Source organism: Muntiacus reevesi, chromosome 22 (assembly GCF_963930625.1).
Source record: "Muntiacus reevesi chromosome 22, mMunRee1.1, whole genome shotgun sequence".
In the NCBI taxonomy this organism is placed as follows: domain Eukaryota; kingdom Metazoa; phylum Chordata; class Mammalia; order Artiodactyla; family Cervidae; genus Muntiacus; species Muntiacus reevesi.
The window spans coordinates 48593850-48607696 of NC_089270.1; the positions used below are offsets into that span (position 1 = coordinate 48593850).

General features: G+C 37.0%; 1 protein-coding gene across 1 annotated transcript in view; it reads right to left on the bottom strand.

Moving 5' to 3' along the window:
* The window catches only part of LOC136152994 (exocyst complex component 1-like), a 37381-nt gene that overhangs the window by 10892 nt on the left and 12642 nt on the right, over positions 1 to 13847 (bottom strand). The window contains 6 exon segments of the mRNA XM_065914612.1: positions 1940 to 2168; positions 2686 to 2762; positions 4818 to 4925; positions 5493 to 5656; positions 10710 to 10736; positions 11750 to 11853. Of these exon segments, the coding sequence (XP_065770684.1) occupies positions 1940 to 2168; positions 2686 to 2762; positions 4818 to 4925; positions 5493 to 5656; positions 10710 to 10736; positions 11750 to 11853 (709 nt within the window).

Sequence of the window (13847 nt, forward strand, 5' to 3'; positions counted from 1 at the left end):
ACAGAAGGAACCATCCTCTTCCCTTTAGTGACAAGGTCCATCTTTTAGAAATACATGCAATTTAGGGAAAAAACACGACTTTATACCTTTGTCTAGGTTAATTTAACTAAATTTCTTCACTTCCCAGTTTTGAGAGGAACACGAACATTCTTCAGCAAACTATTACTAATTACCACTATTGTTCCCTGGTGACTCAGATGGTAAAGCATCTGCCTACAATGTGGGAAACCTGGGTTCGATCCCTGGGTCGGGATGATCCCCTGGAGAAGGAAATGGCAACCCACTCCAGTACTCTGGCCTGGAAAATCCCATGGACGGAGGAGCATGGTAGGCTACAGTCCATGGGGTCGCAGAGAGTCGGTCACGACTAAGCGACTTTACTTTCACTTTCATTACTGTCATCATCATCATCATCATCATCACCATTACAAGCAATTAGTTACAAGCTCTTATTCTGTACCAGGCAATGTGCTAAGCACTTCATTTGAACCCATGTCTACATCTCCCTGACACTATTATATCTTACACTTCTAACAATTACATTCAACTGGATTGAGAGGTATTATATTAAAGTTTTATATACTAGCTTTATTCACTGATAAGAGCAAGAAAATCTTCATATTCTAAAAATGTACAGTGTTCTCATGGTTAATGTTCTAGCTATTCTTATTCTATGTCACATGGGACTCACTATCTTAGACTTTAGTAATTCTTTATTTTCTTTTTGGCAATCAGCTTACAATCAGACCTTACAGGTTTATCATCACTTCTGAAGAAAGCTGGGCAGGGAAGAGGATAAGTGGCCAAATTTCATAATATTTCAAATGCCAGTGCAATCATTTGGTGGGGAAGGAGGGTTAACAAGTCTGTTGAGGTGACATTTACGTTTCTACGGATGGCTTTTAAACTTTCAGAAATCAGTAAGCATTATTTTTAAAAAGTATAAAAGATGAAGTGGATTTTAATCACCCTTAATATTTTTATTATTCTCTCATTATTCTATGGGCTTCCCTGGTGGCTCAGCCGGTAAAGAATCTGCCTGCAAAGCGAGAGACCTGGGTTCAATCCCTGGGTTGGGAAGATCCCCTGGAGGGAATGGCTACCCACTCCAGTATTCTTGCCTGGATAATTCCATGGACAGAGGAGTCTGGCAAACTACAGACCATGGGGTCACAAAGACTCAAACATGACTGAGTGACTTTCACTCACTCATTATTCTATGGCTATTCAAGCACTGGATTTAACTTAGAGGTTACATAGTAGAATAATTCAGATGATAAATACCTATTTTTACATATTAATACTAAATATATTCATAAAATGAAACTCTTTTTAGAACCTGGCCCAATCCTCTTCATATCTATCAGCTTACCAAAACCTAACAGGAAAAATAAAGTTAATGATTTTTTTCCCTATTAGGAGAAAAATGATAACTACCAAAAGTTGTCATAAGAACAATTTATTCTTAAAGCAATATGATTAAAGCTATTGAACTGAAAAAAATACTTTAATCAATTAAAATAACCCAAATATTAATTACCCTATTGTGATATATTAAAAGAAGAAAAACAATAAATTCAAGTTTCAGTTGCTTCATTAAATCTATGGTCACTAATTGGTCACCTGGGATTTCAGTTACTTAGTGGATCTCGGGTGTAATCGCTGCTGCCTCTGTGTCAGCCACTCCAGGACTGGCCATGGTTCACAGTGTAGACGGGACACAACTTGGCACTAGCCTGCTCCTGGACACTGCAGCCAATACCCTGCTGCAAGGCGTGGGGACAGGAACAGTAGGTCCCCTGGTGGGAAGCCAGAAGTCTTTGAAACACACACACACACACACACACACACACACACACACACACACACACACACACACACACATACTCTGCAATGGTTAAGAGTTCTAAGTTACTGAAAAAAAAAATACCCAACTTACAATACATTTGTCAAAGTTCCTTTTGACAGTCACCAAAACATTTCCCAGTGTAGTGCTCAGAAAAGAAGCGGGGTCCACGTTCTGTGCAGTCCACACATGGCGACTCATTTTGACTAGCATGTCAAGGGAGTTAAAGCTATCGATTTTGTCTCCTAATGCAATCAAGTTGTTCAGTTCTGGCTCAATGCAGCGAAATATTTTAATCATCATCTGGCGGATCATATCTTTCCTGTTCAGAAATACAAAACAGAATAGTTAGTACAAGCTTCAGGTGCATTTACCTTTAACTTTAATCCACTCGGTATACACAAATGACTAAAATTTGATATATCAACTAACACTGTCCAAATAGTTAATTATTCTAGAGTGGTTTCCAACATAAACATATTTTTTTGAGGTTGCATTTTTATCACTCAAAATAACGTCCTTTGTAGAACTGGGTCCTGAAATGTGCTTTGTGATTTCTGAGAAATACACTACAATTCAAATGCAACTTCCTACCAGCAAACATCAAAATTGACTGCATTTGTGTGATTACAAGAGCAAAGAAAAGCCAAAGAGCTATAAAGGGGACCAAGTTTACTTCATTGAGAAGCTCTGTAACACACTGGGCACACAGATCGGTGCTCTGAGTGTTGTCAGCTATGGACAGTAATCTGGACTCCTCACTGGGCAGCATTCCTTCCTGCTCAATTGAAAGTTTACTTTTTTTTCACAATAAACAACAGATAGTAACAAACACATACTCAGATGAAACAGGCAGCGATGTGCCAGCATTATGTTGCTGTGACAAAGTTCCTCCATCTGTGTCCTCTGCTTCAGTCTGCAAAAATTATTCAGATACTTTACATAATAAAAGGCTAACAAATTGAAGAGTTTAGTTTATATAGCAATAGCCTGCTCAGTCTCCAAATTCTTAGGAGAGAATGTATGATGAGAAATAATGATTTTTAAAGGTAGTATTATCAATGAAATTATATAATTTAACATGTTGCTTCAGAATGTTCAGGAGAAGCTTTGTTTTCAGATTTTATCTGAGAATGAGAAGCTGTGTTTGCTTGTGAGCACATTTGGGGGGGGGTGGGGCGGGAGAGAAAGGTAGAGGAGACTCAGAGGGAGTGCAGGAACGAGGGGACAATTTAATAAAAAGCTGAAAATATCTAGGGACATGTTCAAGGGAGAATTTTGAAAATTAAAATCATTGTAATAAAATTAATCATCCTAATAAAACTTGAGCATAAAAAATGCTGTCAGAAGTTCTTACAGAAACTAACAAATTTACTAGCAATTACCATCTACAAGAACAAACCCCCTAACCATCTGAAAGACTTAATTTTGAGCACTGTTTTTATATGTTAGTTCTTTTAAAGATCATCTTAATTTTAAAAAAATCACTCGATTTGCATTGTGTTTTTAAGTTCTTTAAAATACTCTAGCAAATGGCTCATTTTATTTTCTTACATTTATGCCACCAGAGAGCCATGTTCAATAGGCATTATTATACCCATTACATAGATGAGGAAAAGTAGGGATTAAATAATTAGTTTATGGTCTTGAAAGGTTGTTGCTGAACGATAAGACGCGGGATTCTTGGCCTCCGGAGGAGACGAATTCAATCCGGGGCCAGAGATGAGGCTGGATCGCTCAGAGCTTTTGTGTAATAAAGTTTTATTAAAGTATAAAGGAGATAGACAAAGCTTCTGACATAGGCATCAGAAGGGGGCAAAAGAGTACCCCCCTCCTAGTCTTTAGCTGTATGGTATATAGTCACTCACAGTCTGTTAATGAAAAGAAAGGAATGTCATAAAATCTAGAATGGCACCAGATAATTCATCCCAGGCCATAAAACTATTGACTTGCATCTTGTACCAACAAATAGTTTCGTTTACATAGATTAGGGGAACAATACCTGAACAAGTTAAGTTAGGCCCTTTGGGGGAACCAACTTGAAGATGGAGTCTGGGGTTCATTAACATAGCTTGAGACAACATTTCCAAACGAAAAAGAAATGTATTGGTTAACTCAAGGTTTGGGAGTAGTTAGCTTTAGGTGAGACCAGGTGTCATGGCCACACAGAATGTTAGGAGAAACCTCCTTTTAATTTTGTATAGAGAAGGAAAAACAGATCGCTGGTTTGTTCTTTTCTGCCGGTTAGGAGAGATAAAAATGTCTGGCACTTACAGCCTCATTCCTCCATTTGGAGACCCCTGGCCTTCCCGCCTGTTACTCTCTCAGTCTCATAGTAAGAAAGCCATAAGAAAGATTCTGATTTGAGGCTCACCATTTTTCTCTTGCTTGCTTTCATTTATTTTTTAAGACCATGGGGGCTTCCCTGGTGGCTCAGCAGGAAAGAAATCTGCCTGCCAATGCAGGAGCCACGGGTTCAATTCCTGGGTTGGGAAGATCCCCTGGTGAAGGAACTGGCAATCCACTCCAGTATTCTTGCCTGGGGAATCCCATGGAGAGAGAAACCTGGTGGGCTACAGTCCACGGGGTTGCAAAGAGTCAGACACGACTGAGTGACTAAATAACAACAAATATACATTAAAACATCATTTTAATTTTTTAATTCTATTTACTTTTTCTTGATCACTAAAACAATAAATTTGCTTTTTAAAAATATTTTTTGCCAAGTAAACTCAGACATGTCCCCCACTCATCAATTTGGAGAATGTTTAGGCCTAAGATAGTCTAGAATATTAGATTAGATGCCCAAACACTATCCTTTTTTTTATTATCTTATATGATAAAAATTATTTAAAAAATCCTTACAATGTAAATTTTTTCTGTTCTGATATTAAAATTATGACAATATAATGATTATGCTAATTATGATACAGATCATAAATATGCGCTAGTAAATAAATGTCACCCATACCACAGTTCCAGGCATACTCTGATGCTGCTGTAGTTTGAAAAATTTACTTATGAAGTCTTGTTCTGCCAGACACAGGGGCTCCAGTTCACTCAGTACCTGTTCAAAGATCTGAAGAAAACCAAAATGATTCTACAAAGAACTGAACAAAACGCTTAAAATAACATTCCACATTTAATCACTTTTCTGCAGCAACCAGGGAAGCTTTATCTATAATCTTAATAGAATCCCCCAAACAAATACTTCCAAGATTGACAGGACAATGCAGTACTAATGAGGCATAAGAGGGTCAGAACATACCTAAAACAAAACTGACAACAATTACTCACTTGGAATCTGGAAAGAGGAACAGAGTGATAAAACTTTATTTAAACAATTTAGCTTCATAAAACTTGTTTCCTCTTTGTAGTCACTCAAATAACTGGATTGACAATGCAAGCTCTTTATGATTTAAAACAAATTTTAATAAAGCTGTTATGTCATTTAATTGATGAATCACATTTCAGTTGCCATTTGACCAGTTATTTTTTTTTTTTTTAGATTCAGAAATGGAAAGTAAGACACGGTTAATTAAAAGAGTCAATAGAGCCCAAATCTTTGAACACAATTAAAGCAGTAACAAACTGGTGCTAGAAAACTGACAGTAATGTTTAAGAAACATGCGTCATTTTATCTTACCTTATCAAATCTGGCTCTGTCGGCAACATCGAGATCAGAGGCCGACATGTCTCCCATGTCCAGCAAGGAAGATGACTGAGACCGGCGGTTCCCGGAGCTCTGAACACTGAGCTTATTTAGACTGGAAGTAGACCCGGTTAATTTCCCGGAACTCCCGTGAAGACCTGGGAAATGATAAACCTTTAAAAGCTGTGACCTTCACGAATGAAAGGTTCATGGCATCCATCAGGGCTCCCTTCTGCTGTCCTGCTCTTCTGGGGCTCATATGGGTTAGGGCACAACTCTGCCACATGAAGAGGATGTAGAGTGTCTTCCTCTTTCATTAAGATTTGTGTTCTACTTCTGAGCCTATGTAAAGATAGGTGAAATCATACAGAATCACAGAATAAGACTGAAAGGGATCTTAGAGATCACACTGTGCCCTGCCCACTCTCATCACAGTTGTCTGATGATTTTTCAAAAGTAGATGAGGAGTTCTTTTCCACTCAGAAGACATGACTATGGATGAAAGTCACTGACCCCCTAGAATACTAGCTAACATAATGATTGTATTTCTAGAAAAAAACTGCCATATTCCAATATTATTTGCCTCTACATTGAATCAACATATTAGGCTGAACCACATGAAACTACCAACACTCAATTAATCTTGTCCTACTAAAAACGTCAATTACACATGACTCAACTTAATACATTCCTGAACTCAGACACTCCTGTTTTTTCAGCAAGTGAATTGATTAAAGTTCTTTTAAAAACTAAACAAAATGAAGAGAGAAAAAAAAAACAACAAAAACAAAACCCTGAATATTTGTTGTATTTAAAATACAACTAACATAACACATACATAGTTAACTATATTAATATGGGACATCTGAGTTTAGGTATAAACATAGGTATCTATCATAGCTATGAGGAAAAATGAGAACAATATGTCTGCACAATATCCTACATACACCAAACTATTAAAGGATTCTATTTTTACAAGAAAATGTGATGTTTCTATTCAGAATTAAATTTAAACAGTAAAACATTTTTATTCTTCTTGACTATTTCTCAGCTAAACCTGTATTATTCACTGATGGTCAGAAGGGACAAATAATAAAATAAGTGATAAAAAATATGATATACAAATCATATTTGTATATGTAAAGTAAAAAATAACAACAACAAATATGATATACAGTTAGTTAGAGACAAACTTTGGTTTCATTATGCAAAATCTGACCATACGTACAAGAAATTTTATAGTTTCTAAACACAGCCTGAAAACAAAAGTATAACGGTTAAGACTTTTTATAAGTTTCTGACTACCCACCATACATGTTTAACCATGCCACACATTTCTTGGATGCAGTCATCCCACTTCCTTTCTGTTGGTTTTCTTTCTGGCCAAGCCCTGGCAACCCAGAGCAAGCAGTGTTTCTGGCGCAGCTTCTCCAGGATGAACGACTGGCTCCTAGACACACACACGCACTGAGAGCACCTGCTGACACGCCGAGCACGCCCACTCTCGGCTTCCCGTCTGACAGCACTGCCTTTCCAGGCAGTGTGGCTGCGACGGGTTAGGCTGCAAGCGTCACAGACAAAGACAAGTTAGCAAGCTGCAATCTGCACAAACCGCGCACAAGAGGAAGTTAAAGCTCTAGTTGAAAAGACACATGCAAAGAACCAGGAGCACCAAGCAACGAGAGAGGCAACATATGTTTAGTTGGTCAGCTACTGCTTGAGAAATTACATGACAGAAAAACCTTTACTAGTCTTTTAATGTACTATTTGATGCAAATATTCAGGTAAAAATATCTACATTTGTAAACCTCCCCCACACTTTTAAGTCTCCTAAGCTGATGTACTTAAATTTAAAGACTACACTTCCAAGTTCTGATTTCTGAAGAAAACAGAGTTCAAGTAAATAATTTAATACAGTGAAAATTTAATAGAATGAACTTGCACATTTATACATTAAATGCATTAACAATCCTGTATTCACTGAAAGCTCTTGGAAGGAATCTCCACTGTACTAAATAATTTTATACTCCCTCTGATAAAAAAAATTATGAGTGGAGTTTTAAAACCATTTTAGAAATAATAAGCTAAACTGTTTAGTAACTTAGCTGGCTCTGTGAACACTGAGAATAAAACACATGTATCAAAACACTAATTATTGGGAGATGGGTAGGTAGAAGGGTAAAGCTGAGAGACAGGTCTAATGTGGGAATTGGAGTTCTTTCAGGGTCATTTGGCATTTCCTTTATCTAAAACCTCTCTTTAGTATTTGTTAGATCAATTGTAGAGATCGTTTTGTGAAACATTCTAAACCCAAATGAGAATCTAACTTGAATGGCAAAGAAAGAAATTATAGAATAAAACAGAAAATTAATGAATATAACTCTAGAAATATTTAAGAAACGGAAAACAAGGTGTCAACTCCTGCCAAACAGGGATAGTGATAGTTGCTATTGCTAGGCAAAAGCTCGAGTATAAACTACTAATTTGCCACACCAAAAACATGTCAATCTTCCTAGCCTTGTCTGCCTGAAGTTTAAAGGAATATGAAATGATAAGGCTGGACACACAGCAACCAGGAGCGGGGGATGCACTGGAGCTACTAGCTTGTCAATCTGAACAGTACCTGCTGGCGATCTTAAGGTGTCGCTCTACTAAGTTCACCAGTTTCAGAGCAAAGCCTAATTCTGCATATAGTTTTCTTTTTTTAAAGTAGTTAATAAATACTACTAGTGCTCTATTTGGGCTCATAAAAAAGTCTATATTATTTATCAGCAAGAAGTAACAATATTCTGGTAAATTTTAAATATCCTTAAACAATTTCTGCTAGAGTACAAGCACCAAGAGGGTAGGGTCTTTGCTCATTGCTGCATTCTCAGTATCGAGCAGCAATTATCATGTAATAGGTAATTAATAAACATTTACTGAATGAATCTTCTACTCAGGACTGAATGTAGTCTTGTGTTCAAGACTCCCTTTGGAGTCAACAAGATTTCTTAATTTCAGTGGAGAAACACTGAAAAAAATGTGTTTGGCATATCATTTTTTAAGTTTTGGATTACTAAAGATAAGGAAGTTATTATGTAAATGGACTCAACTAATACTTGTGTGTTTTATCTTAGTAGTAAAAAGAAAAAAAATGGGCAATTTAAAAAATTATTACTAGATATCCTTTGCCTGTCTTTTCACTCAGTACATCTGAGGAATACAGAAGAAAAACAAAACACCAAAGTATCAATCTCGGGAGGACAATCCCACACCTCTGAGAGTATCAGGGTAACCTTCTGACCTTAGAAAGGCAAAGGTTTTATAAAAACCTTACCACAAAGAAAAAGTGCTTTACTGGCATTTTAACGTTGTTTTAAATTATCTAAACTAAGTAGATGTTAAAGACTTGAGTAAAGAATGGTTCAAAAAGAGAGAATTCCCCTGAATCTCTATGACTATACACAATTTCCTTTTGTAAAATACATTCAATCTGACTTTCTATTCTTTTTTTTTTTTAACCGCCCGCCACTGACTTTCTATTTTTATTAGTATCTCGGATGCAGCATTTTCAGAGCAAGGAAAAAACAAAACAAATTTAAAATTTTATTCATAATTCCTTAATTTTGATCCATTGAAAATTTACCTTCCCCAAATTTTAGGTTTCTCTTTTAACTGTAATTACTATTAAGAACTGATTTAAACATAATTCGAATCCTTGAAAAGGTATCTTTAAAAAGTTTACATTCTATCTATTTAGAACTTCTGAAGTCATTTGTATTTAACTTGAAATTTATTTTTAAATGTTGACCAACAAGCTACATTTTCAAAGATGAACAAAATAGTTTTTATTCTCTGAATTCTGTTTATTATTTAGTTCTTCCTTTCTTGTAACTGATAACATCAAAGTAATAGAAACTATAATTTTTTGGTTACTCTCCTATTTCTTACTACTTAATGGATACATACGAGAGATGTAATTTTAACCCTGTTTTAAAAGTATCTTCTAAACTTGTCTTAGGTTAATTAAAAATTTTTTAACAAGATAATTTAAGAATTTCAAAAAATAAGAAAAAAAATTAAGGTTTTAGGTTAATGCAATGATACCATTAAGATAGTATTGTATTTGATTTAAATTATATTCCAATTATGTCATTTATCTCAATGAGAATCTTAAGCTTGATAAATTAATATTATGACAGGGGCATTAATAACCTCCCAAGGAGGTAGTTTTAGAAAGATTTCCCTTTTACTGCAGTAGCAAGTGATGACAAATATACTAAATGAAAACATTAAACATGTAACTGTATTAATATGTTGTTTACTAAAAAGAAAAACTGATTTTGTTATAGCCACGCTTTCCGGGAAACAGACTCACTCAGAAGGACAATGCAGATAGTGGAGTGCAGTTTATTACACCGGCGGGCCCAAGGCAGAGTCTCCTCTTAGCCAAGAACCCCGTCCAGCATTTGTGAAAATCTTTTATACCCCATGTGTTCGTGTCCAAATCCACCACCTACCCCATGTGTACGTGTCCAAACCCCACCACCTACCCCATGTGTACGTGTCCAAACCCACCACCTCAATTCCGTTGAGACTTACATAAACAAAGGTAGGGTAAATACAACTACAATAACCCCATCATTCAAGTGTTGTGTGTTCAAACAGTCAATAGTCAATAAGCCTGGAGTTACATTCCAACCAGTTAATAATCGATAAGCCTGTGATTACATCCTGATAGATACAGGAAAAGTTTATGACCTGTCCGGAGACAGGGGTGATTACGGTATGCTTCCTCTTAGGCAATGAGCAACCTGGATGTGATCTTCAAGATTCCCCTGTCTGGAGGGGGTCTTATCCTTCCATTGTCGTTCCCACAGGCACTAAGCAGAGAGTTCAGAGTCCACTGGAGAGGCAGCCGAGCAGGATCAGCACGGACAGGCCTGAGATGGGAGTCCAGGCCCTATGAATTCCTTCTTCAATTTAACATATCCATGGTGAAACATTAACAAGGATATAAACACACCGTTTAAGAACAAGTAACCTTTAGGATGAGTTAGCATTTCTGTTTCCAAAAGCCTATTGTCCCAATATTTTTATCAGTATCTTTACCAAAGTGCAATACACAGATTCAAACCATTAAAAAAATCGGAACTAGTATCACCAATATATTAGTGTTGTATTAAAAACAAAAACAAACCACAAACCAGTGAATCACAAAATAATTACCCACTACTAAAGATAGTCTTCTTTGTCCTAAAGAAAAGAATGGAAAGACGAGCTATCAATTTCAATCAGGGCACAGGCTCCTTTCAACAAGCAAATGCTACACTCATGGTTCTAAAGGGGAGCTATGCAGACACAGAGGACACACTGTAGCCATTTAAGGCCAGGTTCTGACTCCGACAGGCACAGAACTCCATCCAGAAAGTCCAGAGATGGGTACATGCAAGAGCAGAACGTGGCCTTGGCAAATCATTTCCTTGCAACTTGATACTTTCACTGGTTATCCTTTTAAATCAAGTTTTTTGTTTATTTAACATATTTAGAAGCAACAAAAACCCCTCTTGTTTCAAAAATAACTCTTTGGAAAAATAAAGTATAATTACAGGAGAAATTTTGGTGACATTTTTACAGCCCCTTCACAGGGGAGAAAACACTTAGCAACTTTCTTTTTGATTCAAAATAGCCAGTGACAAGTAAGAAGCCAGGCATCACTTCACTTCCCTGTGGAGTGCAATGACTTAAGAGATCACAGACTTGCCTCCAACTGGTACAAAAGGTCTTTTAGGAAATCAGAAACTGAACTTCCAACATCTGTCTCTTAATCTAGTACTTTCTCTCCAGACTGCACTTCATTCCCTGGCCAACTTCTGCTGCTGTGACTATACACAGCTGTCCCTGGTGTCTGTGCAGGGTTGATTCCAGCACCAGTGGTGGACACCAAAATCCATGGATGCTCAAGTCCCATGGTTGGTCCTCCGTATTTACGGGTTCCGCGTCTGCGCTGTACTTTTATTAGACACGGCATGTATATACAATTGCTGTCAAGTTCACATACTGCAGAATTTTAATTAGTAAAAATAAGGCTTTAGAGACATACTTGTTCCATGAAAAACCTATAAATCAAACCAATGCATTAGATTTATTCTTTTACTAATTCTATTGCATCTCCTTCCACCTTGCCTAAAAAGTCTTAAAATTATGTGTCACAGATAAATAATTTTTAGTAGAAGAGAAAACAAGGGGACTGAGGTGCCTAAGCTTACCAAGCTTCTTGCTTTCTTTAGTTGTGCCAGTCATCTTGATCTTTGCAACTTCAAAGACATCTTTAATTTCTCTCTCACAGTCATGATAAATAATCCATGCAATTCTTAAAAGTGAAAACAACACATACTCATTAATAAAACAAGTATAACAATTTCCATTTCTCAATCCCCCCATATCCTTTGTGCTTGTTTTCAATTTTGTGGTCTTAAAATATTTGATGCATTTCATAGGACACAAGAAGGCTATTTTCCATCTTTTAAAAAAACTGAACTGGCATCATAATATTAACAGTTTGTAAAAATATGAAGTTGAATAATCACACTCACATTTTCACTTTTATACTTTCAGTTCAGTTCAGTTGCTCAGTCATGTACGACTCTTTGCAACCCCATGGACTGCAGCATGCCAGGCCTCCCTGTCCATCACCAGCTCCCGAAGCCTGCTCAAACTCATGTCCATTGAGTCGGTGATGCCATCCAGCCATCTCATCTTCTGTTGTCCCCTTCTCCTCCAGTCTTCAATCTTTCCCAGCATCAGGGTCTTTTCAAATGAGTCACTTCTACGCATCAGGTGGCCAAAGTATTGGAGTTTCAGCTTCAATATCAGTTGTTTCAATGAATATTCAGGACTGATTTCCTTTAGGATTGACTGGTTGTATCTCCTTGCTGTACGAGGGACTCTCAAGAATCCTCTCCAACACCACAGTTCAAAGGCATCAATTCTTCGGTGCTCAGCTTTCTTTACAGTCCAACTCTCACACCCATACATAACTACTGGAAAAGTCATAGCCTTGACTAAATGGACCTTTGTTGGCAAAGTAATGTCTCAGTTTTTTAATATGCTGTCTAGGTTGGTCATAGCTTTTCTCCCAAGGAGCAAGCCTCTTTTAATTTCATGGCTGTAATCACCACCTGCAGTGATTTTGGAGCCCCCCAAAATAAAGTCTCTCACTGCTTCCATTGTCTCCCCATTTATTTGCCATGAAGTGATGGGACCAGATGCCATGATCTTAGTTTTCTGAATGTTGAGTTTTAAGCCAACTTTTTCACTCTCCTCTTTCACTTTCATCAAGAGGCTCTTTAGTTCTTCACTTTCTGCCATAAGGCTGGTGTCATCTGCTTATCTGAGGATTTTGATATTTCTCCTGGCAATCCTGATGCCAGTTTGTGCTTCACGAAGCCCAGCATTTCAAACGATGTACTCTGCATATAAGTTAAATAAGCAGGGTGACAGTATACAACCTTGATATACTCCTTTCCTGATTTGGAACCAGTCTGTTGTTCCATGTTCAGTTCTAACCGTTGCTTCCTGACCTGCATACAGATTTCTTGAGAGGCAAATAACGTGGTCTGCTACTCCTATCTTTTGAAGAATTTTTCACAGTTTGGTAATCCACACAGTCAAAGGCTTTGGCGTAGTCAGTAAAGCAGCAGTAGATGTTTTTCTGGAACTCTCTTGCTTTTTCAATGATCCGATGGTAATTTACACATTACCTTTCATGTATTTTAAACATAGCTGCATTCATACGATACTGGGTGTTTGGGGCAGCACAATCACGCTTTTCCAGGTCATATGCTAATGACTGCACAGTATTATGCTCTGCTGATGTTCAGTTTAGTAAACCAACCTCCTAACACAGACTACATAATTGGTTTTGATGTTTTGCTGTGATAGACAATGTTACAACAAGCTTTTCATCTCTAATGAACTGCTTTCTTGGAATAATTTCCTAAGGGTAAAATTACAGTGCTAAAGAACAAGGGAATCTTTTAACTCTTCTTCCATAATGCCATGCTGTTTCAAAAATTATTATACCAACAGACAGGATCAATGACACTGAAGCAGGACACTGAGTTTTACCATACCTTGCCAGCATGGGGTAGTAAATTAGCCCCAAATAGGTTACTCTCATAAGAATTTAATTACCTTATCTTACAGTTTTCATAATCAAATGATTTCTTTTTAAAAAACAAAATTTATTCTAGTTCAAATGAAAACATCTATTATTTAACATGCAAACTCATTCCCTCATCATCTATGCTTATTATCATACAAAAATATTTTATACCCTGACGAAAGAGTCAACAGTGGGAGGCC